General features: G+C 55.5%; 9 protein-coding genes across 9 annotated transcripts; 5 read left to right on the top strand and 4 right to left on the bottom strand.

Moving 5' to 3' along the window:
- Positions 1 to 27: 27 nt before the first annotated feature.
- HMPREF1541_08165 (uncharacterized protein) lies at positions 28 to 1,444 on the top strand (the record flags this gene model as incomplete). The annotated part of the gene is made up of 3 exons (XM_008722485.1): positions 28 to 504; positions 557 to 829; positions 875 to 1,444. The coding sequence occupies 3 exons, from the start codon at positions 28 to 30 to the stop codon at positions 1,442 to 1,444; spliced, it is 1,320 nt and encodes a 439-aa protein (XP_008720707.1).
- Positions 1,445 to 4,051: 2,607 nt separating this feature from the next.
- Positions 4,052 to 5,759, top strand: HMPREF1541_08164 (uncharacterized protein; the record flags this gene model as incomplete). The annotated part of the gene is made up of 2 exons (XM_008722484.1): positions 4,052 to 5,482; positions 5,643 to 5,759. 2 exons carry the CDS (start codon positions 4,052 to 4,054, stop codon positions 5,757 to 5,759), a joined length of 1,548 nt encoding a protein of 515 aa, XP_008720706.1.
- A 287-nt stretch (positions 5,760 to 6,046) lies between these two features.
- HMPREF1541_08163 (uncharacterized protein) lies at positions 6,047 to 7,639 on the top strand (the record flags this gene model as incomplete). The annotated part of the gene is made up of 1 exon (XM_008722483.1): positions 6,047 to 7,639. The coding sequence occupies one exon, from the start codon at positions 6,047 to 6,049 to the stop codon at positions 7,637 to 7,639; it is 1,593 nt and encodes a 530-aa protein (XP_008720705.1).
- A 296-nt stretch (positions 7,640 to 7,935) lies between these two features.
- On the bottom strand, positions 7,936 to 8,721 carry HMPREF1541_08162 (uncharacterized protein; the record flags this gene model as incomplete). The annotated part of the gene is made up of 1 exon (XM_008722482.1): positions 7,936 to 8,721. The coding sequence occupies one exon, from the start codon at positions 8,719 to 8,721 to the stop codon at positions 7,936 to 7,938; it is 786 nt and encodes a 261-aa protein (XP_008720704.1).
- Positions 8,722 to 10,112: 1,391 nt separating this feature from the next.
- Positions 10,113 to 14,783, top strand: HMPREF1541_08161 (uncharacterized protein; the record flags this gene model as incomplete). Its single annotated transcript, XM_008722481.1, has 3 exons — positions 10,113 to 11,757; positions 11,807 to 12,398; positions 12,446 to 14,783. 3 exons carry the CDS (start codon positions 10,113 to 10,115, stop codon positions 14,781 to 14,783), a joined length of 4,575 nt encoding a protein of 1,524 aa, XP_008720703.1.
- A 536-nt stretch (positions 14,784 to 15,319) lies between these two features.
- On the bottom strand, positions 15,320 to 16,531 carry HMPREF1541_08160 (uncharacterized protein; the record flags this gene model as incomplete). Its single annotated transcript, XM_008722480.1, has 2 exons — positions 15,320 to 15,580; positions 15,782 to 16,531. The coding sequence occupies 2 exons, from the start codon at positions 16,529 to 16,531 to the stop codon at positions 15,320 to 15,322; spliced, it is 1,011 nt and encodes a 336-aa protein (XP_008720702.1).
- A 3,536-nt stretch (positions 16,532 to 20,067) lies between these two features.
- On the bottom strand, positions 20,068 to 21,338 carry HMPREF1541_08159 (uncharacterized protein; the record flags this gene model as incomplete). Its single annotated transcript, XM_008722479.1, has 3 exons — positions 20,068 to 20,732; positions 20,781 to 21,202; positions 21,259 to 21,338. 3 exons carry the CDS (start codon positions 21,336 to 21,338, stop codon positions 20,068 to 20,070), a joined length of 1,167 nt encoding a protein of 388 aa, XP_008720701.1.
- Positions 21,339 to 23,054: 1,716 nt separating this feature from the next.
- HMPREF1541_08158 (uncharacterized protein) lies at positions 23,055 to 24,775 on the top strand (the record flags this gene model as incomplete). Its single annotated transcript, XM_008722478.1, has 3 exons — positions 23,055 to 23,289; positions 23,344 to 23,558; positions 23,612 to 24,775. 3 exons carry the CDS (start codon positions 23,055 to 23,057, stop codon positions 24,773 to 24,775), a joined length of 1,614 nt encoding a protein of 537 aa, XP_008720700.1.
- Positions 24,776 to 25,444: 669 nt separating this feature from the next.
- Positions 25,445 to 26,564, bottom strand: HMPREF1541_08157 (uncharacterized protein; the record flags this gene model as incomplete). Its single annotated transcript, XM_008722477.1, has 2 exons — positions 25,445 to 26,389; positions 26,439 to 26,564. The coding sequence occupies 2 exons, from the start codon at positions 26,562 to 26,564 to the stop codon at positions 25,445 to 25,447; spliced, it is 1,071 nt and encodes a 356-aa protein (XP_008720699.1).
- Positions 26,565 to 26,742: the final 178 nt, after the last annotated feature.

Genomic DNA, 26,742 nt, shown 5'->3' with positions numbered 1-26,742 from the left:
TGCACAGTCCCACCACAAGAACTCAGTATGTCTCAAACCGTTGTACGCAACGTGCTCCTCTTCGACGGGAAAGCAACCCACCAGGACGCTACTGTCATATTCGATGCCAACACGGGCCTGATCGAATCAGTGTCAACCGGCACACCGCCAGCCGAGTATCCCACCGGGGCGACAGTCATCGATGGCAGAGGACACACCCTATTGCCGGGGTTAATCGACGCTCACATTCACAGCTATGGCCTACATCTGCCTGCCGGCGCCAATATCGCAACGGTGCTCGCGGACCCTCTCAAGTGCGGCGTCACGACTGTTTGTTGCATGCACTCGGATCCGGAGACAGTCTATGATCATCAAAAGCGCATTGACAGCGAAGTTGAGAAAGCCAGAAAGGATGGAAAGGCGGGCAGGGTGACCTTGTCGAGCCTCAAAAGTGCACATTACGGTGCCACCATCGATGGAGGATGGCCAAAGCCAATTGTGCTCGCAAATCACCCCACAGATGAAGTAAGGTCCAAATAACACAGCACCAGGCAGCGCCGTGTTAACATCAGCATAGCTGAAAGCCAAGGTCGACACCTGGCCGAAACTGACCGTGGACAATGCGCCAGACTTTGTCGCCAATCACAAGAAGAACGGGGCCGACTATATCAAATTAATGCAAGAGAATTGCTGCTCGCTCGCCTTCCCTACCAACTCCATCCCCGTGGCCACGCTCGAGTTGCAAACGGCCGTGGTCAAGGCGGCCCATTCACACGACATGCCGGTCGTTGGCCACGCCACTGCCGTCGAAAGCACGGAGATCATCCTCAAGTCCGGCGCTGATGGGCTAGTAAGTCTCCAGACTCAATGTCGACAACCAAACTGACGTCCACAGGCACACACGTTCATCGATCAAGCACCGCCAGAGAGCATCATCTCGCTCTACAAAAAGACCAACGCTTTTGTAGTCCCCACAGTCGTGGTCCTCACGTCCCTCACAGGCGAAGAGCAGGATTGGCGGGAGCGCTTCGCCAGCATCGCCAAGTCCAGATCCCTCATCACCGACGCCCAGCACGAGAACATGGTCGCCTTCCTCGGGGCCAAGGCCGAAGGCGCCACCATCGACCACGCGTACACCACGATCAAGCGCCTCAAAGCCGAAGGCATCGACATCGTCGCAGGGACGGACGCAATCGCCGGCCTCCAGGGAACCGCCATCGGTCCCAGCTTGTGGCAGGAGATAGCTATGTATGTGGCGAAATGCGGCTTCAGCCCGGAAGAGGCATTGCGCAGCGCGACCGAGGCAGGCGCGAGACGTCTAGGCTTCAACGACCGCGGCACGGTGGAGAAAGGTAAACGAGCGGATTTGGTGCTCGTTGAAGGGGATGTGACTGAGAAGCTGGAGAGGTTGTGGGAGAACAAAGGCGTGGTGAACGTCTGGAAGGAAGGTCTGTTGGCGGCCTAGTTGGAAAGCTTGTGGATGTCGAAGCTGCAAGGCATCGGGCGGCCGCTAACGAGCATGGGCGTCATGCTCGCTATAAAGTGCACGAAGTTGTGTCGATATTCTGGTACACTTGACGCTCCACATCCACAATCGGCTGAGAACCGGGACCTGCCCGAGTCAAAGCTTCCAGTCACAACATCTCACAGCTTTTGGTAATGAATTCCACATGGCTGATTCTCAGGTTTCTTCTTCGATACAACGACTTCGTCCCCCGGCTGCCGTCCAACTTGAAATAATGCGTCCCACTAATCTGTTGCTCGTCAGCAGTGTCCTGGTCGCTCCTCATGTCGTAGCAGCGCCAGGCAATGCCGCATTCCGACAGGCATATCTTATCACAACTTGCCGCCCAACTTGCCGACCAGTCTCAACAACACCTCATTTTTGATTTCATACCAATGTCCCATCGAACGTACCGTCAACGTGCTGGAAAGACGACTCAACGCCCCCCACGCGCGCAAACCACACCGAGAATCTCCGCTTCGAATTCATCCACTGCAATGGTCTCTTCGAGTGAGCTGCCTCCCTGCGCTCCGTCCACGTTTCCTGTGCAGCACCGCTAAAGCAGCTAACTTACCAAAAACAGTGACAAGCTTGGTCGTCCGAAGGGCGACTGCCATTACCTGGCAGGAGAGGTGGCACGGCACGGTCAGTGCCACCTGCAGATGAAGGGCACGATGAGTGCGGTTGGCACGTGCGGGCTCACCAAGCATATCATGCTGAACCGCGGCTTCGATGGGTACGGCTGGCCTGTGACGCAGGAGATGAAAAAGCTCCACAATGGACCGTGCTATTACCTGACGCCACATGAGACGGGCTATCTGCGGATCTCAAACTGAGACCGAGGCTGAAATCGAGATGGTGGGACCGAAACCGAGGCAGAGGCGTGAGGTCTTTGATGCGAAGAGCATGGGGAACCTATTGGCTATTCGTCCCCTTTGAAGTGAGGGATTATGCCGCTGCTTCGTCGTAGGAGAAGTATCCAAGGAGTGTAGGCTGATGGAAATCCTAATCTCTTGTCAAGGATCGACAACGGAAGGCTGGACTCCATGTTATCCAAGCGAATGATGAGATCCATTGATTCGATCGTACTGGTGGCAACCAAAGTATGTACTCTAGGAATCGCCTTGGTGGAACTGAGTTAATCAGAGCTACCGTCCACTTGGGTTTTGTGTCTTCTAGAACCCGGTCTAGTTTGGCAAACAAGTCTCCTCGGAGGTCACCAGAATGTGGATGAGTGGCTCGTCCGTTGGGGGGCTACAGCGCAAAAAATTGCTGGAGAAGGGTACTAGTACTCCGGGGCATACGTAACGGCTTTTTTCGTATTGACGGCAGGAGGGGGTTGGAAATGCGCACCGTCGAAATCAACAAGACTCCAGCTAGGTTCTTCATCCTATCAAAACGCAAGCCTGAGAGTCGGCAATTCAGCACAGCTGTAGCTTCTATTAGTTGCTGGTCCCATATCCGGAAGGAAGGTTTTTATAAATGCCCGGTCCCTCGAGCTGGAGGCGTGACGCGTCACAGTCAACCATTTCGGGAAGCTTCAGTGCAAAGTAAGGGCGCGCCCACCGCCCACCATCCTCGCTGACGGCCGTTGCATCGGCTGGCAGGTGCAACCCACTGTCGTCAGTAATCCCCAGTGGACGAGGAGGTCGCTTCTTTGCGACAATATTGCAGCGATGACGCGGAGGAGAGTTGGGGTCTGCTGCGCATCGTTGTATGCTGTTTTGACGGCATATCGTATTGTGACAACCTGCGCAGCTTCGGGCTGGGCCCCAAGGACGAGGACGACGCCTAAAAGACTCAAGCAAAAAAAAATAGCCAAGGCATCACTCATTGCGGCCAATCACGCCCCTATCCAAGCCCCGGCCTGCTGCCTAAAGAGGCTACCGTCTACGAGCCAGAGGCTTGTCTCCTTACCTAATTTTACCTACACCTCGTCGCAGGGTGTCACTGCAATCGAGGCAGTGTTCTCTAGCTAGCCAGATCCTGTGTTTCGACTGAGTCACTCAATGTAGGGCATACACGATACGTATGGCACGAGGACCGATGTTTTGTCACGCAAGATTGCGGACTCACCTCCAGGCTGACCCTGAACTCTATCTTAGGGGTTATGGTGACCATTGATTTGGCTCTAGATTCCTGCTATACTTAGAGTCTGCCATGGCTTTCTACATTCCTCAAGGGGCCACAAGCTCGACGATACTGAAGTGCCAGCTCAGTCCTTCGCTGTGCTCAAGAATTGTCTATGAGCAGCGCAATATCATTCTCCTTTGGGACAAGTCCCCCGCCAACCTCCTAGCACCCGCCCAGAATGACTATGGTCGTTCGCCCAAACAAAGGCCTCCGAGTCCAAGGACCACGCTCTCATGCCGGCTGCCGTACATGGTAAGTACCTCGATCTCCTATTTGCTCCGAGCTAGGGAAGTTGCTATCTCGACATTCTCGCACAGGCTACCGCTCAAGGGGGGATGTTGGAACAGCACCGTCATAGCCAGCTTGATGTTCATGCCAGGTGCTCAAGTTTCTGCCAGAATCTTCAATATCTATCTTGACCTCGACGACTGACTCATGTTGCTCGATAAATATAGCAAACTGCGTCACGTCAAGTGTGATGAAGCCCTTCCACACTGCCAAAGATGCATCAAGGCGAAGCGACCATGCCACTACACCGACCCCTCAGTCAAGCCAGATGATCCAGTCAAGTTCGTCGTATATGCTGCGCAGAAAGAACCTACCCCTTTTCCTGGCCTCACCCGGTCTGAACGCCGTTCTCTGCACCACTTCCAGCATCGCTCGGCAGAAGAGATACCAAGTCCCTTTCGTTCCGAACTGTGGTCCCGAATCATCTTGCAAGTCGCCGAGCGCTCACCAGCGGTGCGTCATGGAATCTTTGCTCTCAGTAGCATGCACGAGTACTTTTCGAGCCCCGACACATCCCAAGCGCTGCTCTCTGACTTCAGCATGCACCACTACAACAAGTCGATTCGCAACGCCATCCGAATTACAGCACCTGACGAGTCCTTCGATGCTTTACTGTTAACCAGTGTCATGTTCTGTGCGCTAGAAGGCCTCAAGGGAGATTTCGAACAGTCTTTACAGCATGCTTTGTCCGGCCTGAGGATAATTGCCAGAGGTCGGCAGGGCTGTCACCCAAGCTCAGCCGCCATTCCGGACGACATGCTCCCGAGCATATTTTTGGCACTGCAAACCCAGGTCATGGAACTTGAGGATCTGAGCATCTTCAGAGTCTACCCCGACGTGGCCCAAAAATTTCCACCGCTGCCAGACCATTTCTCCGACGTGGAAGAAGCCATGCGATACCTTCAGATCCTGCTTAACCAAATGATTGGGTTTTCTGACCGCTTCCATACTGCCTGTCAGCATATGGTCTACGTGCCTGCCGAGGTACCAGAGCCTTTGCTACCAGAATTTACTGCTATTCGCGATTGGTTCTACTTGTGGGATGAGGCAGTCAGTCGGATTGACACCATCATCACCGGCAGCGACGGCAAACAGCATAAAGCCTTACTGCTACTCAAGATCTATCAATCGGTCATGAGAACCGTTATTGACTCACTCGACAAACAAATACCATCTGTTGACTCTTTCGAACCTGAAATCATGGGTATTCTCAAACTTGCTGAGGTGTTTCTTCAGTCGCAATCTGGATGGCAATCATCGTCATTCGGCGAAGCCGTCACTCAGCCGATCAGACCTTCTGCTCCTTCGCCAGTCTTCTCCATTTCTCTTGGAGTTGTCCCCGTCCTTTTTGAGATTGCCCATCGGGCAAGAAACCCACAGCTTCGCGAAGAGGCCTTGCGCCTTCTTCGCTCATGCAATAGGAGAGAAGGTGTCTGGGACAGCCAGGTGGCCGCGCGCATCGCAGAAAGGCACAATGCCCTCCAAGATGAAGTCGACGCCAGATTTGCCGAAGACAGCACCGACTATCGTGTTTTTATCACCGATATTGGCCTGCTCACTGAAGGCAATATTCCTTTTGTAAGTTTACCCAGCATCCGGACCCTGCCGAACCCATGTTCCATTGCAGCATCATTAGCAGCAACTCGTCATGAGAGCGACACAGTCGTATCGGTCGTGCAGCGCAAGTCGGGTCTTTGGCTAAGCAGTCCCCGGACTTCGCGACTTTTGACTAACTCAGGTTCAATGCCCACAGAAATACATGATTGTGCCCGCCGGTGCCCATCTCATGGACAATTATTGGCTGGGTGGATTTAATCCTCCCTCGGATCAAGAACGGTTCGAGAGTATTGCTTGAGTCACCCTGGGGTGCCTCATGCTACCTGCTCGTCCATCCCCCTCGTGGCTGGACGGGCCAAACTCTTTGTTCTGGTACCCAGTCCAGAAGGAGGCAGCTTCAATATGTCATTGTACAATAATGGCCTCGAATAAAGCGCGAATACCCGCCTTGACAAAGCCCTATTGTTGTCCATTGTTGCTCCGATGAGACTGCCCCCAACTCTCCACCACATATTGACCACATTAACCCCGAACTTGCGGCGTCAAAGCCCTGAAACTAATTCAATTTCTTTGGTAAGCACAAGCATGCCAACACCACACGAGATTCTGGGCATCGGCTCAGACGCCACAGAAGCTGCTATCAAAGCAGCATACAGAAAACTGGTCCTGCAGTATCATCCAGACAAGAATCCTGAGGATCCGGAAGTTGCCGCCGAGAAGTTCAAAGAAGTTCAGAAGGCCTACGAGAGGTTGACGGACCCAGAGGCGGCTGAAGAATACCGTAAGGAGCAGAAGAGAGAAGCCAAAGCTGAAGCCAAGGCTGCTCGTGCCCGCAGACATAGCGCTCCTGCGACACCATCTGACCCAAAGCGGGAAGACCCTGGGCGCCAGCACCAGCAGCAGAAGGAGCAACCTTATGATCACCGGCGCAATCGCAATGCTGACGCTCCCCAGAACCACAAACATGTCGACAAGCCCCAAGAGCGCGCTTACCGCGCGGCTGCGGACGAAGAAAGGCGTGACGCTCGGAGGGCTAGAGAGCAGGCTAATGATGACTTGCATCGTGCCACAAAGGAGGCGGCGGAGCGGGTGCGTCGTGCTGCTGCTGCCCAGCATCGCGATGCGCAAGGGCGGCGAGCTGGTGACGAGCGGGACCAGCCTCGTCGGAGCCGGACCCCACCTCCGCGTCGACGCAATGGACAAGCTGGCCGACGAGGCAGTGACAGGTCTCCCTCTCCCGAACGAGCCCGTAGCCCATCGGCCCGCCGTCCGAAACCAAACCCAAGCCACCGAGCGCGCACACCTTCACCCGCGGCGCACCAACACCAACGCCCTGAATCGGCGCATCCACCACCTCTCTCCCCCAGAGCCAAGCGTAGATCCCCCAGTCCACATCCCCACCGCGACGCCAACTCCGCCCTGTCCCACCTCACCCGCGCCCAGACCCACTCAACAACACTCACCACCTCCCTCACCGCCCTGCAAGACCTCCTCCTCACCACGCTGCACTACACGCCCACGCACCCCCGCCTGGGCCTCGTAACTGGCACCCTCTCCGACCTCTCCACTTTAAGCGCGCGCGTCACGCAGCTCGAGCAGCGCGTCATGCGCCTGCAGCAGCAGCAGGCCTTCCTCGCCAGGGAAGACACCCGAGCGCTAGAAGCCGCGGGGCGCGAGGCCCAAGCTGTGGAGGTCACGATTGGCGTGGCGGCGGAGCGAGTGAAGCGCGTGGTCGACGACGTGCTGTCGCGCGAGCAGGGGCGGGCGTGGGACGTCAAGCGTGACTGGGCGGTCGAGGTGCGGAGCAGGGTGTGGAGTGGCGTGGAGGAGCTGAGGGAGCAGGTGCAGGAGCTGCTGGTGCTGAAGCTGAATGTGAAGTCCAAGCCCGAGCTCAAGCTTGGCATCGTTGGGGGTGGTGCTGCTGCTGCTGCTGCTGCTGCTGAGGCGGAGAGGATGCGCGAGCAAGTGGAGCGGGAGAGGAGGTGCCTGGAGAGGGATCTTAGGGAGAGGGAGCGAGAGGTGGCAAGGCAGAGGAGGGATGTGCGGCGCTTGAGGTGTGATGCTGAGAGAGGGAGGAGGGAGTGGGAGAGGGAGCGGGAGCGGGAGCGGGAGCGTCGGCGCCGGGATCATCATCATTCGCATGTGAGGGTCGTCCGTGAGTACCATGAGTACCGGTGAGGCTTAAGAGTGAGGCTTGTTGAGCGCAAGTGGATTTCTTCCCTGGCCACCGACCTGGGTCGTTGGCGGTAGACTTTGCCAAACGCCTTAAACACCAACTGCCCTGAAACAGAGATTTTGCACGTATTGACGAAGTCGCCCCAACCAACCATGCTGAGATCGCTTTTAGAGGAGACGTGTAAGGTGCGCAAGAATACGTTGAAATGCAGAAAATCTCATGCAATAACTGCAACAAATGCTGAACGCTCGTGATGTGGAAAGGGTCTTGATCCCCCGCTCAACTCTGAAAGCCGTCGTCACGACGCAGGAGTCGAGCTCTTCGACCGCACCTCCAGCTTCTTCGGCTTCTTCTTCTCCCCCTTGTCCCCATTGGCGGTCGGAGGCGAAGGAGCCGCCTTATCGGCAGCACCACCCTGCTTGTTCGACCGGATCTCGAGCTTCTTCGGCTTGCGCTTCTCCTCAGGCTGGTGGTCTTTCTGCGCAGCCGCCGAGACCTTCGCAGCTTGCTCTGCCGCGGCCGCGGCGTCCTTGAGCGCGGCGGGATCCTTGACGGTGACGTTGCCGGTCTTGTCGTCGACCAGCACCGCGCCGTTGTCGATCGACTCCTGCGGTACCTGCACGACTTCCTCCTTGCCGTCCTTGCCGCCGAATTTGATCCACGGGCCGTGGAACAGGCCGACGCCCCCGCCGACTAGTCCGCCCACCAGTGTCGTTGGTATGGTGGCTGCGGTTCCAACCAGCGTACCAACGGCGGTGCCCAGTCCGACGCCCGTGGCGGCCCCGATGCCGCCGCCAGCCACGACACCCTGGAATCCGCCACTCTGCAGTATCTTGGCCTTTTTACTCAAGCCCTTTGCTTTGACTTCGTTGTTGTAGGCCTCTGTCAATATCCGCTCGCGTTCTTTGGGATTCGTGATGGCGGCCGCCTTCTTCTTCAGGCTGTTGACGAGACCTTCAGCGGAGGCTGCTTGACCCGCGACTTCGGCGGCTTGTCGCAGGCGTTCATCATTGGGGAGATTTTTGAGGTCCTCTTCCGTGGGTAGTTTGATGCCGCCTACGCTACCGCCAGGTTCTTCGGGCATGGCGCACGTTTGGCCTTGAAAGAGTGCGTCCAACGTTGACTACAGCTGATCCTGGTTAACGGTAGGAATTTTGTCCTGCTTTCAGTGAGATTGCTTGCTTCGAGGCTGTGCAGAATGCTGTAAATTAAAGAATAATCGCATTTCCTTGTTAGCTGGAGCGTCATATGAGCAACTGCACAAGCATGACGTCTGGGTGGCAGGGATCTACCCCTGTTTTCATGGCGCCTCGTGGGGTTCGAGCGCCTCCGCGTCTGTCATGTATACCTTCGAGGGGCTGTCTTGACCGCATCTCGGTGTCTTGCATGATCTGATGTTCTTTTCTGTTGGCGGATGGCACAAGACATCGGTGTGGTTGTATGAGGTGTCAAATGGCGCATCAGATGCTGGGTGGTCCGTTTCAAATGACCATTGCTTTGGCAAATCATCGCCGGCAGTGGCTTGAGGGGCTCAGCCTTCAACACAGACGGTAGCATCATGTTCTTCACGAGGTAGGCTGCAAGAGCTTTATCTGCCTCAGGAAGAGTGAAGGTAACAGACTCGAATATCATCATGAGAGCGACACGATGGAGCGTGTCACTGGCAGGTGTGCCACTGAATACAGAAGCTGACGCGCCGCCAACAATGTGGCATTCGAAGTCATTGCAGACCATTTTTGACATTTCATCCAGTATGGTGAACAAGTTGACACATCAGACCGGCCACGGGGAGGACCTGGGAGGTAGGTCCTTCCTCTCTTTGACTGCGTCTACGCAAATCTGGGAGGGAGGCCGCTTCGGGCTTGGTGTGGCAGTGATGGCAATTGGATTCGCTTTTTTCCGCAAGGTCGCTCCTGCCCTACTCATATCTCAGCAATAGTTCTACGGAATACGACAAGCTCAGCTTACTAAAATCCAACTCAAGCGTCCGGCCTCCTCTTTGAACGAGTGCTGTCTCTCAAGCTTTGCAGCATACCATGTATCTCATCGTATCGATTTCAGCTGCCAAGCCAATGGCGGCACGACATATCGTCCTCCGCATTGTCCTCTCTCTCACTACTGTACAGTCTCGTACCAATCCTCTTGGCCTTCCTGCACTGCAGCCCAACTCGAAATGCTACAGGCTAGGACAATGAGCCTCGAAACCCGAAAGCCTCGCGCGTCGACACCGCCTCAGCTGCTGGCATGCCTTCCTGCGCCAGGACGCTGTGGAACATAGTGTGTACGAGGGCCCAGCAGATGCCATGCTCACCGGTCAGGAGACTCACCAAAAATGTCGGAGGATGTCTAAAAAAGGATGCATCGTCACCTATATATGTGTTACCAGCTCCAGTCCATGCTCGTCCACCACAGGACAGGACATAAAGCACCGACAACCGATTCAATCCACCCAACCCGTGTCTGGCTTCGTCAATAATGGCAACGAACGCTACCCTTCGCAAGGTCAAGCTGACTATCGCACCAGAGAAAAATATTGGAGACGAACAATCGGGTTCGAGAAACTTCATCTTTGATGTCATCTTCAGACGACAATTCGTTGCAAACTCAGGCGATGAAGCTGGAGAACCTAGCACACCCGGCGATTCAACATCACCACAGCCTCCGCTACTAATTCATGATGCCCAGAGGTATACTGTAGACGGGAAGTTTCAGAAGGTTGTTCTTCTGGAAAATGTTGATATCGATGAGCCGGTGCAAGTCAATTTCCTCCACGCAGACGGCCGGCCTGTGGTACGAAAGAAGGTCGTTCTGAGGGAAGAGAAGCCTCCAGCTGGAAACACAGATGGAACTATTCCTCAAGATATTCTGGAGAGAACTCTTAAAGTGGAGGAGGACGAAGTTGAGCTTATTAAGACTGTTCCACCGCAACCCCAGGTTGTCCCAGGTGACATCAAACGACGGGCCCGACTTGTATCACTGAATCCGTCGATACAGCCCATCAACTTTTCACTCGCTCAGCTGCTGGTCGTTCCAATCCGCTTCACTGACCTTCCCCCCGGCAGACCGACTTCCGCAAATGAAAGAGCACCTTGGGACCTAGATGCGGCCCCAAAACAATGGGCAGGTTCTGGATTCGACGAGTTATGGAAAGCGCAGTCGAAACTTTCCACAGCATCAAAGACACTAGAGTCTGACGTGCCTGGGGCTATCTTGGCCTTGAATTGGGAGCTCATGCGGGTGGCCGTCGATGGCAGGTTCACAGCAACTTTCAAACCAGGCCCATGGAACGCATGGGCATGGATGTTGTTTGGTGGGGGCATACAGTCCCCCTTTTTGGGAATTGTAATCGAGGCTCTCGACCAGTCGATTGACAAGACACGCTCAATCTTCCTGCCTCGCCCCAAAACACCAGAACAACAAAATGGTACTGGCAGCCTCGTTACTAGCAGCCAAATCCCAGCGTCTTCAAGCCACCAGCCAGTGATACAAGGGAGAAACAGAGTCCCGCTTAACGTTTCGGCTGCAGAACTCGCAGCGAACCCCGATATCTATACTGAAGATCCTGGAGCTTTCTGCCGACCGTTCAGCAACCCTCAGAGGATACTGTCCGAAAGATCGTTCTTCTCTATCCTCCGAATCGAGGCGCCCGTTATCTCAGCTGAAGCAACGGCCAAACTCGAGGAGCCTGCACAGCTGGACTTCGACCCTCCCGAAGAGATGCTGGAGGCTATCAGGGAGAGTGCCACCTCTTCAGCATCTACCACATCTTCTAGCCACCCGCCACGAGTATCCATGAGAGCTGCTGCCGTGGCGCCGGTCTTCGTTGCGCCTCCTGCTATTCTGAACGGCAGGGGGATATTCACCAATTTCAGTAAAGGGCTGGCCACGTACATTGATCATCCCCCGGAAGACCTGCAAGCGCATTGGAGCAAGCTGACTCATGAACGTATCGAGATGAGTGCCGCACAGCCTCTGCAGTGGAACGGCGAAAGTATTAGGTACCAAGCCACTACTGTTGCCAGAGGACACGTACTAGAGTTCCGTGTCCGTACTCGAAGCAATGGCTATAGTCTAGGTGGTGTGGCGAAGACTCTGACTCTAGCACCTCGTCAAACGAGGCGTAAGTTGTATGGTGTGATCTTGAGAGTCGTTCTTTCTGATTGTTGCAGGTATTCAGAAAATCTCCTGGGCGAGAAGAGAGAGTGCTTCTAGAGTGGAAGCCCAGGACTTTCAAGAAACCGTCGCGGATTCTGTGAACCACGAATCATCTTACGAGAATGCAGTAGCTGCGAATCTTAGCGAGTGGGCTCAGGGCAGTTCGGACAGCAGCGTCAAAGCCGCAGCCTTCGCTGCCGGGGGCATCCTGGGTCAGCTCCCTGTCGCCGTAGGTGGTGGCGCAGCTGCGTCCTTTGCGACTTCCAGCAGCGAGCAGTCCGGGGGCAGAAATGCAACAGCGAAAGAGGAAAGTCAATGGCGAGACGCTATCCAACGGCATGGAGAGTCCGTCCGGAAATTCGAAAGCACAGTGGTGCAGGAAGTAACTCAGGATGAGGATGTGACTGGGACGGTCGAGGTCATCCGAAACATCAACTATGCGCACAGCCTGACCGTCATATACCACAACATATTGAGGCATCAACGAGTGGATACCGAGTTTGCTGGGGTAAGAGAATGTCTGTTTGTTCCTTTCACGATGAAACCTTTCACCATGGCACGAATCTATCGTTGGAGGGAAACCATCCGTCAGGTGCTGAAAGACAGGTAAGTTGCCGCTTCGCCCGTGGAGCAATTGATGATGACATACTCAGACGTTTCAACCACGCAATGGCATATCTCCGTGACGTACTCTCCGGGTTTCAGGGGTCCACCATTCCAGCAGGTCGCCGTGCTGATCACACAATACGCTCCATGTATGGATCTGTGTACATTGAACTTGGTATTGCCCAACCCAGCGACAACGAGCATGGAGCCTTCAACCAAAGCGCCTGGACCGCGCTGACGCCCTTCTTGGGACTACCAGCGAAAGCGACATGGCAATCTTTGGCAGCGGTAGTCGAAGCAGGCCGCGAATCCGAGTTTCAGCGCAGATACGCCCCAGGCATCGCAGCTAAATGGTGCAATACCTTGGAGCTCTTGGGCATCGACAATCAGAACCTGGAAGCTGACTTCACGTTAGCCACGCCTTATGCTTTTGGCAGACAAGTCCGGGTAGACTTTCAGGTGGACACGAGCAGTATGAACCTTACCCGGGCAAAATTGACCACGCTTGTCATTCAGGCTTCCAGCGATCTTCTGCCAGGCTCTATTGCCAATGTTAGGAGCATCAAATACACCTATCAGACTGATCATCTGACTCGTTCCATTTCCCTGAGTCAGGGTGCCAATGATCTGGTTGATTCAACGAGTGGGGCGGTTGACCGGAACGGTGCTGCTCTGCAGTCACCTCTGACACTCTTTGAAACCCAGAACCTCCGAATCGAATTGGTTCACGACACTGTTGAGCTGTTGCAACACCTGAACGAGCATGTCGAATACTATCATCGGATGATATGGTGGTATATGGATCGTGACCGGCTTTTCATGCTCCTAGATGGCTTCTATGTACCGAAATTTCAACCACCGACCAGTATCGCGAGCATTGTCGACAAGAACCCGATTGGCGTGGCTGGCAATTCTCTCATATTTCGAGTATCGGCCGGATGCTTTCTGGGTACGCCTGAATTGCAGACCGCCGAGCAGCTTGACAATTGGTATCGAACAAGCGGACCGCCTACTGATCCGATGCATATCAGCTTGCCAACCGACGGATTGTATGCACAGACTCTCATGGATGAGTGCGAAGCTCTTGAGGAACATTACGGAAGCCTCGATTGGGCATTGAACAATCCAGATCCCGAGCTCGGCACCATCGACCCCAACCTGCTCACCTCTCGCCGAGGAGACCCGAATACTGGGACAACGCCGACCAAACTTCCGGATACACTCATCAATCTCCAGAATGCCAATCCCGCGCCTCCAGCACAGGGTTTTGGAGGAATTTTCGGCGCTGTCGGTAATGCTAACGCGTTCCGAGACATGGCTGGCCTGGCAGGGACCCAAACGCTGGCAGCCCAAGGGCTGGACACAGCTTCTGGGCTTGCAACGAACGCTCTGAACCAGGCGGCAGCACTAAAAATGGCCGAAATGGCGAGCAAGGCAGCGGCGACCGGGGATGCAGATCGCAAGTTGGCTTCACTGGAGCGCTCCGTTAACAAGGGTTTGATTAAAGACCCTGAGTCAATCAGCCAGATCGCAAAGGATATCCATGCGGAATCCAATGGAGTACCTCCCATTCAACCGAGAAACAGCGACGATATCACTCCGAAGGAATGTAGAGAGGTCACCAAAGTGCTGGAAGAGGAGGAGAAGAAAGGGAACATCAGCCCGGAGGAGAAGAGGGACGGTGTCAAGAAACGTACTCGCAGACTTCCTGGTGGTCGGTCTCCCGGGCCGACAGAGAGAATGTATGGATTGACGGTGCGCCTGCTCGGATTCGATGACAAACCATTGGCTGGCCAGTGGTGGTGCTTCTTGGGCCAGACTCGTGTCGACAACAAAGAGAACCGACTCGTTGAGCTAGCCAGTGGAGAGTCTCGACTGGCTGAAGCGGGGATTGTCAGATTCCCCTTTCCACGGACACTTGGGCGCAGTGGTAGCCTTTATGAGCTGCGGGTTAAGGGCTTCATCTACGACGGCTTTGACACACCAGCGAAGCCGGACTGGATCGAGAAGTCACTTCTGTTGCAGATCGACGACAAGTTGCTAGATTCGAATGGGTCGGTGATAGCCACCGCCCGCGCGCTTTTCGAGTCCGTGGAGGTTAACGAATCAACGGGCTCGGAACTATCCACGGTAATCAATGACGGATGGAAGCTAGGCGGCGAGATCGGGTTAGGTATCAAAGTGGAGGCCGGTGAGGCACTGTTGGGGTTTCTCAAGAAGTGGGCGAAAGGCCTTGCACAGGTTGAAGGGAAACTTGATGGCAAAGTCTCGGGCGAGAAGAGCCATTCGGAAACCGAGAAGCGGATGGACACAGTCCAAAATTCGCAGAAGTGGACAATCAAATACTACACGGGATCATTTAAGGATAAGGTCGAGGTCAACTAACGAGCCATCGATTTCTGAATGAGAGGGACTGACTGACTGCTTGATTGATTGATACATCAAAACCTCCCATGGCTGGAGTCTGGCGTTATGCTTAGCACTTCCGGAGCCTTCTCGTGCTGCATCCTGAGTGTACTGTGCCATGCCGTGAAAGTAGACAGGCTTTGTTAGAGGCGAGGCAAGCTATTGTGCACATCCGAGGAGCATTGTGTGTAAATGAGGAGGTTTACGGCGGTATTTGGCACAGCTCTATGCCCATTGTCATTACTGTTGTTACAGGTGTGGTGTGCTGTGCACCACAGTCTCCTGATCTATGCCGTCGTATCGTACACTTCTGTGCCGTGCCGTGCCGTGCCGTGCTGTGCTTCTAGTCACATCTCAACCAAGTTCCTGACATGCCGCGTCCACTAAATCACCGCGCTGACATGCGCAATTGCGCAACAGCGCTCCATGAGAAGTACACAGCCTAGCCACAAACAACCGTGCTAGACCTTCAGCTTTCTTCAACCCACGATAAAAGAAAACACAAAACACAAACCTCATCCACCACCACCACCACCACCACCTCCACTCCCTCCCTGCAGCATCTCCTGCCTCAGCTGCACGTACTTCTTCTTGACCGTCGCATTGCCGTAATGGTAGCAGCCCATGCCCGCCATCATCTCCGCCACCTTCTTCCAGGCGATCTTGCCCACGGCGCTATCGTCCGACAGGAAGCCCATGCCGTCGACCCACGTCACCTTGTCGGGCAGGTCGTTGGCCTGCGCGTAGCTGTGTACGGCGGCGACGAGGATCTGGACCTATATTTACAACAGATATCAGTCAAGGAAACTAAAAAAGAAGAACGAACTTTGGAAGGGTCGACGAAATCAAGGGGAGGACTCCTCGAGGGCACAACAGGGCAGGCCCGATAGGTCGCGGCTGAGTGGCCAGGGAGGCCGCCCGGCATTTTTCAGCGACCCCCTTGGTGCTTGGGGGGAAAAAGAAAGGGCGATACTTACGTCCTCAGGCTTCCAAGCCGGCTTCCGGACGCGGTCGTCCTTGTTCTTGGTCAAGGTCCGGTACCGACCCCGAAGGGTGGACTCGGCCTCCTTGAAGCCGTGCTTCTCCTTGATCTCGCGGTACGAGACGTTCTGGGCGCGGAGAGACAGGAGTTCGTCGTCGCGCCGGGTGTCTCGGCGACCGTGCTCGTCGGAGTCGAGGAGCGTGGTGGGGCCCGTGCCGGTGGACACGTGGGAGAGCGTGTTGTGGTAGGGGTCGACGGGAGGTGCGGGAAGAGGCGCGGCGTGGAAAGGGGTGTCGAAGTCAGAGGAGGCGAGCAGGTCGAAAGGCTGGCTGTCGAAGGAGAAGGCGTTGTTGTTGTCGGCGCTGAAGGCGCTGAAAGTCGAGGGGTCGAATTGGTTCTGGTACGTCCAGGGCTGCGTTTGCATGTGACCTGGAAAGAATGTGTCGTCGTTTGGCCAGTGTGGCATGGCGATATCGGTACCGTTTGTCGACAAGAGGGCCCCATTGAGTGGTGACGCTTCGAGGTTGTGCTTTCGTTGGATTGTCGGGGCTGCGAGCGCGCCAATGCCCATCCATGGCTCGTTTCTCTCTCCGGGGACCATGTCGTCTGCCTCGACGTCTTGCAAAGACAGCATACTGGCAAACGCTGTAGGGGCTGAATGACTCGAATGTGGGTCTGACGGTCGTCGAGATTGTCGGTTGGTTGAGATCGGTCCAAAGCCTTGCAACGTGGGCATGCTGGTCATACTGGAGGTGAGGAGGGGTTCGATGTTGCCAGAACGATCGTGATCTATGCTTGCCGTCGCAGGTCTGTGGAGGATGTCTTTGTCAAGAAGGAAATCGAAGTCGTTGGCAGGGTCGGCGTTGAGGTCTGATCGCGGACTACCGATACTTGCAACGCAGTTGTTGCCTGGGAGATTTCCACTACCACCCGCAAAGTCGTCCCTTGTCGCCACTGGGATTGTTTTTGGCACGGTGCTGTCGGTGAGGATGGTAGCTGGTTTGGTTGCATCCCGAAACTGTGCTAAGGTCTGCTTGCCGGCCAAGGTGGGTTGATCATGCAGAAGCGGTTGCTGCGAAACTATTTCGGCCACTATCCCAGTACCTCCAACAGTCTGCGCTAGAGCTCTTGAGCTATACAATCCAGGTTTCTGGTCTCTTCCTGACGATATCGTTGCAGCTGTGTTCGAGCCTCCCTGTCCCTCCTCATGCCAAAGCCCTGACGTTACCGCGAGCGAAGAATCCTGGATCTTCGGAGCCAACGCTCTATAGCTATGAAGACTCTGCGACGAGCTCCAAGCTCTATCGGAGGGCATAGAGTTGCTGTTGCCATCTTGCGCATCCTCCGCTGGAAGCATCCATTGTCCGTAAAGATTCCGGGGCGGAGGAGTCGGAGTAGGTGCGAAGAGAGAAGAACCGCTAGAAGAGCCCGAGTCTCGTGTCAAGAGAGGGGTACCTTGCCGTCGCAAAGTCTCTGCCGGCGTATAAGTAACGGGCCTTGTGGCGGGGGATCGACGCGGGTAATGTAACGGCGCCATCGTTTGCTCGTGGGTGAAGCATACAGATCCATCCACCTTTGGCATTGGTCCAGAGTACGGGTCGTCGAATGTGCCCATGGCAGATCGAAAAGGCTCATACGGCGACTGCATAACTGTCAAAGGTCCTGCGCTCCAGGGGCTGGTCGGATTGCAACTTCCAAGGGGGTTTAAGAAGCCGGGGTTATGATATTGGAGTGCACGATCCCGTGGGGTGAGTGGCGCGCAGTGAGTGTGCTGGTGACCTGCTGAAGCTGTCACGGTTCCATGCTCTTGCAACAAGGCCCGTTGACTGTTGTGATGACGCTGCTGCACTTCAATCGAGCACAGCCCGGGCATTGCAGGCGCGCCGAGCCTCCTTTTCCTTGTGGCGGGCGTTTCAACGGCATGAAGACAAGTCATGCACGCGGGCGTCTGAGAAATCTGACAGCACGTCTCGAAGCGCATCGAGCCGGTCATCAGGAAACCTTCATTGAGGAAGCACAGAAGAAAAACGCTGGCAGTGAGAATGTCGGACAATACCGACCGCTGTGCATGGAGTCAAAAGTCGATATAGTACGAAAGACCAGGCCCCGTTCGCCGTACAAACACGCTCAAGACCAGACGCGCAGCTACTGGAGAAGCAGTACCCGTGCTGGCAATCGCTGTCGCTGGAAAGTCATGATGTTTCATCAAACGAACGAAGGCAAGCCTGCGGCTCTTGAGGTTGCTAGGTTTGTGCGGAATGCTACCACTGGACAAGGAGGTGGAATCAGGAGCCGGTCGACAGATCTGAAGCTGTGCGACCCCTCGAATTCCTGCAGCCTTGCTCATGGGACGGGCTCGGGGTGGAGGCGGCAGTGCTCCGCATCGAGTGGGTGCGTGAGAAGGAAGGGACGTGACAAAGGATACTCTGAACGGCGAATAGGTACCTCGAGGCTTCGAGGACGCATGCAGGACGAACCGATGAATGCCCATTTATCAAATGCCGCGGTTGGGATGAACATGGCAACATAACCAGAGAACATGATGCTCAAAGGCGGATAGCCTCACGGCAAGTAGCATTGTCTGATCCGCAGCTATCATGAAAGGGAAGGACATGTTGGGTGCTCTCGAAGCTCGGCAGTAATCTGAAACCAAAAGCTTGCAACGACAACCCCTGGACCATAGCTCAGGACCACCCACCTGGAGCTCGAGAGGGTTGGCATGGCTGGTATGACGGTGCGCCAGCGTTCACGGCCCATGGCCGAAGTAGCAGCTCAATGGACGGCGATGGACATGGAAAGAAGCAAACTTGGGGGTCGTGGGCTGTGCTACTCGATTGCTGGAGTGTTGTTTGAAGCAGAAGGTCTGATTGCTCTACGGCTGTTTGTGACGGCATAGCTCGTCTGCAAAGGTCAACGGCCACTTGTAGCAGTTGTTAGTGGCAGCCCATACTCACAACGCGCATCTGCAGTAACATGAGCTGCAGCAATGTGCAGATACCGTGGCGGCACTGGCATCATGCGACTCAAGCACTTCGAGATAGAAGCACGCGGATAGTTGCAGCCGAACCCGCTGTCAAATCACCATGTGGGCGCCACAGTCCGAGCGTCCTCAGCAGAACTGGGACCATGACAAATCTGTCGCTCGAGTGCAATAGAGCGCAGAGATGGCTGGAGTCGCGGGTTGGCATTGACATGGTGAAACAGAGTGCTCGGCATTTGAGCACTGCTGTGCAAATTTGGCACCACATGGTCCGAGACGATCAACGGCCACTAGACGTTATGTGCCGCCTAAAAGATGCCGGAGTCGAATGGAGGAACTGGCTCATCAAGAGCAGGAGACGGCGAGTTCCGACCACCAGTGGTGTGCAATGTTCATGCTGCAGGACGGCTTGTTGCGTCGGTTGTAGTGTGCAGAAAGTGGTGAGAACTGCCCGAGGACTCAGATTGGTTGACCAGATGAACAGGACCAGAGATCGAGGCAGAAGAAGACTCGCTACCCGATTCACCGACGAGAAAAGGTGCCAAGATGCATCGCGACACCTACAGAAGGAGCCAGAGTGTACTTCAAGATGCAACTAGGTCTCTTGTAGGAGACGGACTGTGTCAGAGGTAGTAAGATAGTATCTAGGTCGATTGATTAAAGTGTCGGTACGGAGGGCAAGATAGATCAGTCCCGGTGAGGTTAGGCACCAATCTTAGTTGAGTTTAGGCGACCCTTCGGCATTCTTTCTAGGGAAGGCTAGCCGAGTCAAGCGCGGTCGGCAGTCACTCACTCACTATCCAACCTAGCATCGGCAGCAACGACGCACACGAGGCCACACCACAAGGCAGAACGGCGGTGGCGATACGGGTTGCTGCGGCAATGGGTATACTGTTCTTTGGGCGCGATGGCCCAGCAGCTTCCATCGTATTTCGCGAGACGTCATCAACATACATCTGGACCATTGTAGGATGTACCTCGTCCTCGATTGTGTTACACGGTCAGGATGGCCATGGCCCCGGGTAAGCAATTAGTCGATTTGCTGGAGAAATGCACAGTCATACACGCTATTCTCGGACACACAAATTGCAGTTGCCCGGCACTTCGGGCTTGGAGCCCGCCAGTACGATAACGACATGTGCTTGAATAGAACGCCATTGAATTTTCACTGTATTCCACTATACACTATACATTCATGCGGCATAACAAAAAGGCATAAGCAGCTGTCTATCGAACTGGTGATCGCTTCTTTTCGTAGTCGTACAGGTCGTTTCCTCTAGCAGCACCCACCGAAGGGGCTCCTAGCGGTTTCGAGTATCGTGCTTCGGCTCATACTCGTCCGCCGACATGTGCTCGACAGTAAAGGTAACATCGCGTCGAATCTCATGCTTGGTCATGTGTCGCGTAGAGCTTGTCGACGAGCCCTCACCCGGCAGCGAGTCGGCGCGGCTGAGGTTTCGCTCCCCGAGCTCGTGGTCTGTGGTCGACACCATGGCCCCCTTGCTAATTGGGACGGTGTCGAGGTCAAAATCAAAGTCTTTATTTCGCGTTCGATTCTCACTCCGCACCGTGGCCCAATTGGCGTTGCTAGTTGGTCCCCCAGACTTGGAAGCCGTCGTTTTGCGATTGCTGTATCCCAGCACGTGGATTTTGGGGAACAGTTCCCGCAACAAGGCCCATATCGGGGGGAGATTGGTCACGTAGACGGCGACCGAGGCTTCACGGAAGTACCAGTTCATGTAGACGTATGACACGAGCGCCGGTACCAAGCAGTAAATTGCCCGGAGGATGGCTGCGACGATCACAAAGGCACCCATGCCGAAAATGATGCCCAGCACAACTTTTTGTTGAACGGACAGTCTCGCCTTCATTACCGGGGGGATGCCAATCGCCAGGATCAAGACATCGGTCGAAATGTTGAAGATGGCATTGACGATCTGGTAGTATTCGTATGTCGAGCATTGTACTCAGGGGTTATTAGTCTCTGCGCGGCAACACTGTGGTACAAACTCACTATTCGCGGCCGGAACAGCCCAGTACTGATTCAGAGGCCTGCAGATGAGGAACAAGGCCAGCTCGTCGCCGACGAAAGCGCAGCCAACCCAGACAGCGACGCCTTTCAGAAGTCGTTTCTGGACCAGGTTGCTGCCCGAGGTAATGCGAGCATAGAGACACAGCATAGCAGCTTTCATGCTCCAGATGGTCAGCAGCTGGGCATGCTCTGACACAAAGACCCATTTCGACCCTTCCACACGCGCATCGATGGACTCGGGTGTCAAGGCCTCAATCTCTTCCGGGGTCAGCAAGTTGGAGCCACCGCTGGTCAACATCTTGTTGAAGGATATGCATAGTATCGTGTACCAGATACCACCGAAAGCAACAGCGTAGTCATCGAGCTGCAGGCCGAGGATACCGAGACGTCGTATGCGGGCAATCCTATGGAACAATCAGCATATGGTGGGGTGATATGTGGTTCATCAATGTCGACTCACAGTCGTAGGACGATGAGCACCATGCCCACTCCATACAGCGACCATGACTCCTCCACGAAGCCGGGGTTGGGGCTAGACATTGTTGTGGTCAACGCGGCACTGGGGAGTAAGGGACCTGACAGCGAAGGAAAAGACCAGCACGAGGAGGATGATCCTATCTTTCAGTGATTCATGGCCCACCTTATCTGAGGAGACCACTCTTCGGCTGGGTCCTTGGGTCAGGACATCGCGATGAGACTCCAAGCTGTAGTCTCGGGGACTAGTAGATCGCTTGGGTATTCGGTATCATTCGGTGGCACCTCCTTCGAACCGAGCTCCCTCCAGATCAGGATGCTTGAGCGTGTTTCTTCTGGGCCCGTTGGTGTCCAAGATGGTGAGCCGACCCAATCACCAACATAGTGCAGGGGCCTACCACGTGCCGACAGACCCGTAGCCAGCTCCTGTCTAGTCAAGGAGTCCTCATACGGTGTTTAGCCGTCGGCAAGAGGCAGAGATTGGCACTGCACAAGAAGCGAAGTGCTCCATAGAGCAACGGGGGCTTGCTTCGCCGCTACCAAAGTTACGTACAGAAGACTAGGGGCCAAGAGTGCAAGCCAATTCTTGACTCGGTGGAGATGTAGCCAGAAATTAATTCTGAGCTGCTGGCTGGTGGGAAGGGTACGATAGTCGGGCTCTTGGAGAGCGTAACTTTGGCGATCCCCAGCGCCAGTCTGAACAGACTTTTTCCAGCGCTGCGGATGGGAACGGGCACAAGGGACAGACAGGTGATGCTCCCTCCTTTTCGCGTGTCAGCGATATTACTTGTGCTAGCAGTGTCGCACCGGGCAAGGTTAAGCAGTCAGGGGTAAACTCGTTTGTACGGAGTACACACCATTAATTATCCAGTGATACATTTGCAAACATGGCTTGCGCAAGTGTTGCAGGTGGAGTTGGCCCAGTGTCTCTATCATGAATTGGGAAAGTCACCATGCCCATCACAGTTCATGCCCAGACAGCTACAGCGATAGGCCTGGCATCCGAAGCTCGAGAAGTTCAGGTACTCCGTGCAGGGTACCGTGGTTCCGTAACCGATGGCGCCCGGGATTAGGAATTGTGTGAACTTGGCATTGCGCGAGGACGAGTGCTCGGGGTGCCCCGGGTGCTTGGGGCTGTTTTTCTTCTGCAGCTTTTCGCTCGTGCGCCTGTGCAAAGTGCGGCACTGCATACATTCAGTACAATGCACCCTAGCAAAGTACCAAACCTTGCTCAAGGGGCTCTGGGATGTGCACGCGCTGGCAATCGGTGGCAAACGGTGGCAATGGGTCCTTGTTCGCTAGAGAGGGGCCAATTCCCGTGGCACGGGGGCTGGCCACCTGGTGGAATGTCCTCATCTCATCGCCAAGACCCACGTTGCATCTAGGCTACCGGGATGATGAAGGATTAGGGACGGCGGACGTCCGGAGGGATCGTGCCCGGGCGGGCCCCCCAGCGAGCCCAGGTCACTCGCCGTCCACTGGCCTCAGGGACGCTTTGCCGAGGCCCTGAGCCGAAGGACCCTCGTGGCTCCAAGGGACTCCAAGGGACTTCCTTTTAATCATTAGCTCGCCCCTAGCAGTGCTGTGGCAGTGAGTAAGAATTTCGCGATTGGTGTCCACTGCTCGATCAACTAGTCAAGTTTGTTGAGAGCGACGATACGACGTGGTGGCAGTCAGCCATCTTCATTTGAACTCGTCGCGGCTCTGCACGTTTTCCTTCCTGTCGACCTTCTTTTTTTTCCCCAGCAGTATACACTCTGTGTACCGGACGACCGACACACCATGGCGGACAAAGAGCTGCATCAGAGCAACTCGCACGAGGTCAGCTCGCAGGAGACACCCAAGCACCAAGCAGCTGTCCCTGACTCGCATCTGATCAACGCCTCGGGCCACGTGCAAGAGGTCAATAGAAACTTCAGTCTGTGGTCTGCTTGTGGCGTCGGGCTCAGTGTCGGCAACGTGTGGCCCGCCATCGGAGGCTCTATCCTAGTCGCCATTTACAATGGTGGTCCCCCAGGTACGTACAAGCCTTGCAGATAAACCCCTTGGGCTTGCATTAACCCCACTACAGGTGTCTTGTTCGAGTTCATCGTCGTATCATTCTTCTACTGGTTTGTTGCGGCATCGATTGCCGAGCTCGCTTCCGCAATTCCCTCCTCCGCGGGTGTCTATCAATGGGCCTCAGTGACACCAGGCAAGCGATGGGGGCGCCCCGTGGGCTTCTTCGCCGGCTACTGGAACTGGCTGGCGTGGACCTTCGGCGCCGCCTCCATGACCTCCATCTTGGTACGTTCCTAGGCGCCCCTGCCCGCTGAGCTATTGCTGACGAACCCACCCAGTCCAACACCCTGGTGCAGATGTACGCCGCCAACCACCCTGACTTCGTCTCCGAGGCGTGGCACGTCTTCGTTACGTACGTCATCATCACCTGGATCGCATGCCCGACCGTCTGCTTGTTCAACTCGGCTATGCCGCATCTCAACAAGATCGGCATCTTCTTCATCCTCGCCGGCTTCCTCATCACCCTCATCGTCGTGACAGTGATGCCCAACCGCGAAGGCGGCTTGGGCCATGCCTCCAGCGCCTTCGTCTGGCGCGACTGGACCGCCGAGGGCCTGGGTTATCCTGACGGGTTCGTCTTCGTTGCCGGCATGCTCAATGGAGCCTACTCGGTCGGCACTCCCGACTGCACCTCGCATTTGGCCGAAGAGATCCCCTTCCCGCAGCGCAACGTGCCCATCGCCATCCTCTGCCAGATGGGCATCGGCTTCATCACCGGTTTCGCCTACCTGATCGCCATCTTCTACTCGATCAACGACCTTGACGCCCTCTTCGAGTCCCCCTACCCCATCGCCACCATCTACATGCAAGCCACCGGCTCCGCCGCCGGCACCACCGGCCTCCTTGCCCTTATCATGATCTGCATCTCCATCTGCGTCATCGGCCTGTACGTCACCTGCGGCCGCACACTGTGGACCTTGGCGCGCGACGGCGCCACCCCGTTCCCCAAGTTCGTGGGCAAGGTCAACCCCTCGCTCGGCATGCCCATGAATGCCACCGTCATCACCGCCGTGCTGGTGACCGTCCTGGGCGCCATCTACGTCGGCAGCCTGACGGCCTTCAACGCCTTCGTCGGCTCCTTCATCCTCATGTCCTCCAGCAGCTACATCGCCGCCATCCTGCCCAACCTGATCAACAAGCGCCGCGGCATCAAGGCCTACGGTCCCTTCCACATGAAGGGTCTGCTGGGCTTCGTCGTCAACTCCGTCGCCTGCGCCTACATGATCGTCTGGTTCGTCATCTACAGTTTCCCCTATGCGCTGCCCACCTCGGCCGACACCATGAACTATGCCTGTCTGCTGTGGGGTGGCTTCACGATCCTCGTCACGGCGTGGTGGTTCTTCCGTGCCAGGAAGGGTTATGTCGGCCCCCCGGTCGTTGACGGCGGCGTTGTCACCGAGGTCGAGACGGTGAAGAAGGTGGATGGGCTGGCGCGGGCTTAGATTTGATGGAGCCTTTGATGACTTGACTCAGCTTTTTAAAAGAGGAGGGAATTTTTCTGGTACGTACAGCTGGATATCATAGAAAGGAAAATTGTTTTCAAGCTCGGCGTTGGGCAGTGCGTCTTGCGTCTTTAGCGATCTTTAGTTTAGGTATTGAACAGCGGCCGCAGATAGACCTTGTTTTGGACAGCAAGAATACTGTCCGTGCTTCTTCTGCGCCATGTTTGTTTTGGCCTTCTCTAGCTTATAGATCTTTGGATTGACACGGGAAACCAAAAGTCACTAGTGCATCCAGGCAGAGTCACGACCGTATTGACAATCACGCCACTTGCCTTCCATGCTTCGTTCCGCGAGTGGGTGTCCGGGTCCCCTTCGCCCTCGTGACTGCATGGTCGCAAGTGAGGAGAATTGGCTGGGTGAGCGATGGTCATGCAGTGGAATCCTGTCGCGCTTCTAGATCGCATCTGTGGAGCGTTGACCCAGGGCGCACGGGGTGCCGTACCTGAGAGAAGCAAGGCTGGTAACCCTACTGGTTGCCGTGGTGGCAGCAGGGAGCAATCACGGGCAGTAAGGCAGGCACTCCGCTCAACACTAACAGATACCATGTATGGGCTGCCTACCCCCAAGTCCACTGATACCACAAGCAGCAATAGATCACAACCTGGCAAGTCATAACCTCACACCGTCCTCCCTCCAAGGGGGATATCCTATCTCGGCCAGCAGCCCGTCCAACGCTTCAGGTGCGCTCCTCAGTGCGTCCCACTCCGCACACTCCTTCACCATCATCGTCCCCGCGAGCACCGTGCAATTGAGGGCGACGTGACTGTCTGGCAAGCCAGGAATCGAAAAGCCCTCGGCGCGACGCGCACAGATGGCCATGCGATCTCTCGTGAGCGCGAGGTTGTAGGAGAAGGACACGTGTTTCGAGTCTTCCGGGTCGGTGATGCGAGCAGAAGTGAGGTCTTGTAGCGATGGGACGTGTGAGGTTTCGGCGGTGAGAAGCGAAGCCGCACGAAGTAGAGTGATGTAGCGGTCGTATAGTTCAGCGGGGGTGAGGCCCGGACGGAGCGCTGTGGATAGAGCTGTGAAGGGGAAAGTCGGGTTGTGAGCCAGCTGGTAGGGCTCCGAGATAGCGTGTGGCGTTGAAAGGCTCTCGATGAGAGGTCGCCATGAGGCTGCATCGGGGTCTGTGAGACCCGTTTTCATGTCTGGTATTGGGAGGAACTGCAGGTGGCGATGTGGCTGGCTCGCACCGCTGTGAGGGCCAGAATTGAAGAAGGCAAATAGTTCGTCGTCGGCGGAGCCAGAGTCCGTTTCATCTTCTGGCCAGGCTTCCAAACAGGCATAAGTCATTGCCAAGTCGCCGGGATCTAAGAGGTCAGTCTGCGGCTTGTCCTCTTTCGTGGCGAGGATGAAGTGGTTCGGGATGACAGGAAACTTGTTCAGAACGAGAGCATGGGATGGGCTCGGCGGCGGCACATTAGCGACGAGGAGCTCTGAGCTTGGATTGGCAAAAGGATCGAATTTGGGCTTCGAAGCCTTGGATTCGTCCTTTGGAGGAGCGATGTTATCGATGGGTTTCTTCGCCAAGGCTGGACAGTACCGAAGTTGGAACTGCCATTTGCGATCAGCTCTGTTGGTTCAGGAAGACGTTGCGACTTACAGGCACTCCTTGTCGTGTCTTCAGGATAGTCAATTTAGTGTCGGAGAAGGTGAGGTCTCCCGCTAGACGGGCGGCGGAGAACTTGCGCTTGACCGCTGACCGAAGAGACGAGAGCCCAAGGTTCATGACGTCGGCGTTAGCATCAGGCATTGCGAATCTCAGACTCGAGGTGGCCTTCGTGGTGTACAGTATTGTGAGAAGAATAAGAGACAAGTCACAACATCATGGGTCGATTATCTCGCAAAACCTCCCTAATTCTTGGCACTAGATGAGCTGTATCCACGATTAGTGGGAGTATGAGATC

Source organism: Cyphellophora europaea (assembly GCF_000365145.1).
Source record: "Cyphellophora europaea CBS 101466 unplaced genomic scaffold supercont1.8, whole genome shotgun sequence".
Classification (NCBI taxonomy): domain Eukaryota; kingdom Fungi; phylum Ascomycota; class Eurotiomycetes; order Chaetothyriales; family Cyphellophoraceae; genus Cyphellophora; species Cyphellophora europaea.
Note: the sequence above shows the minus strand (reverse complement) of the source record. Positions and strands in the feature narration are given on the sequence as shown.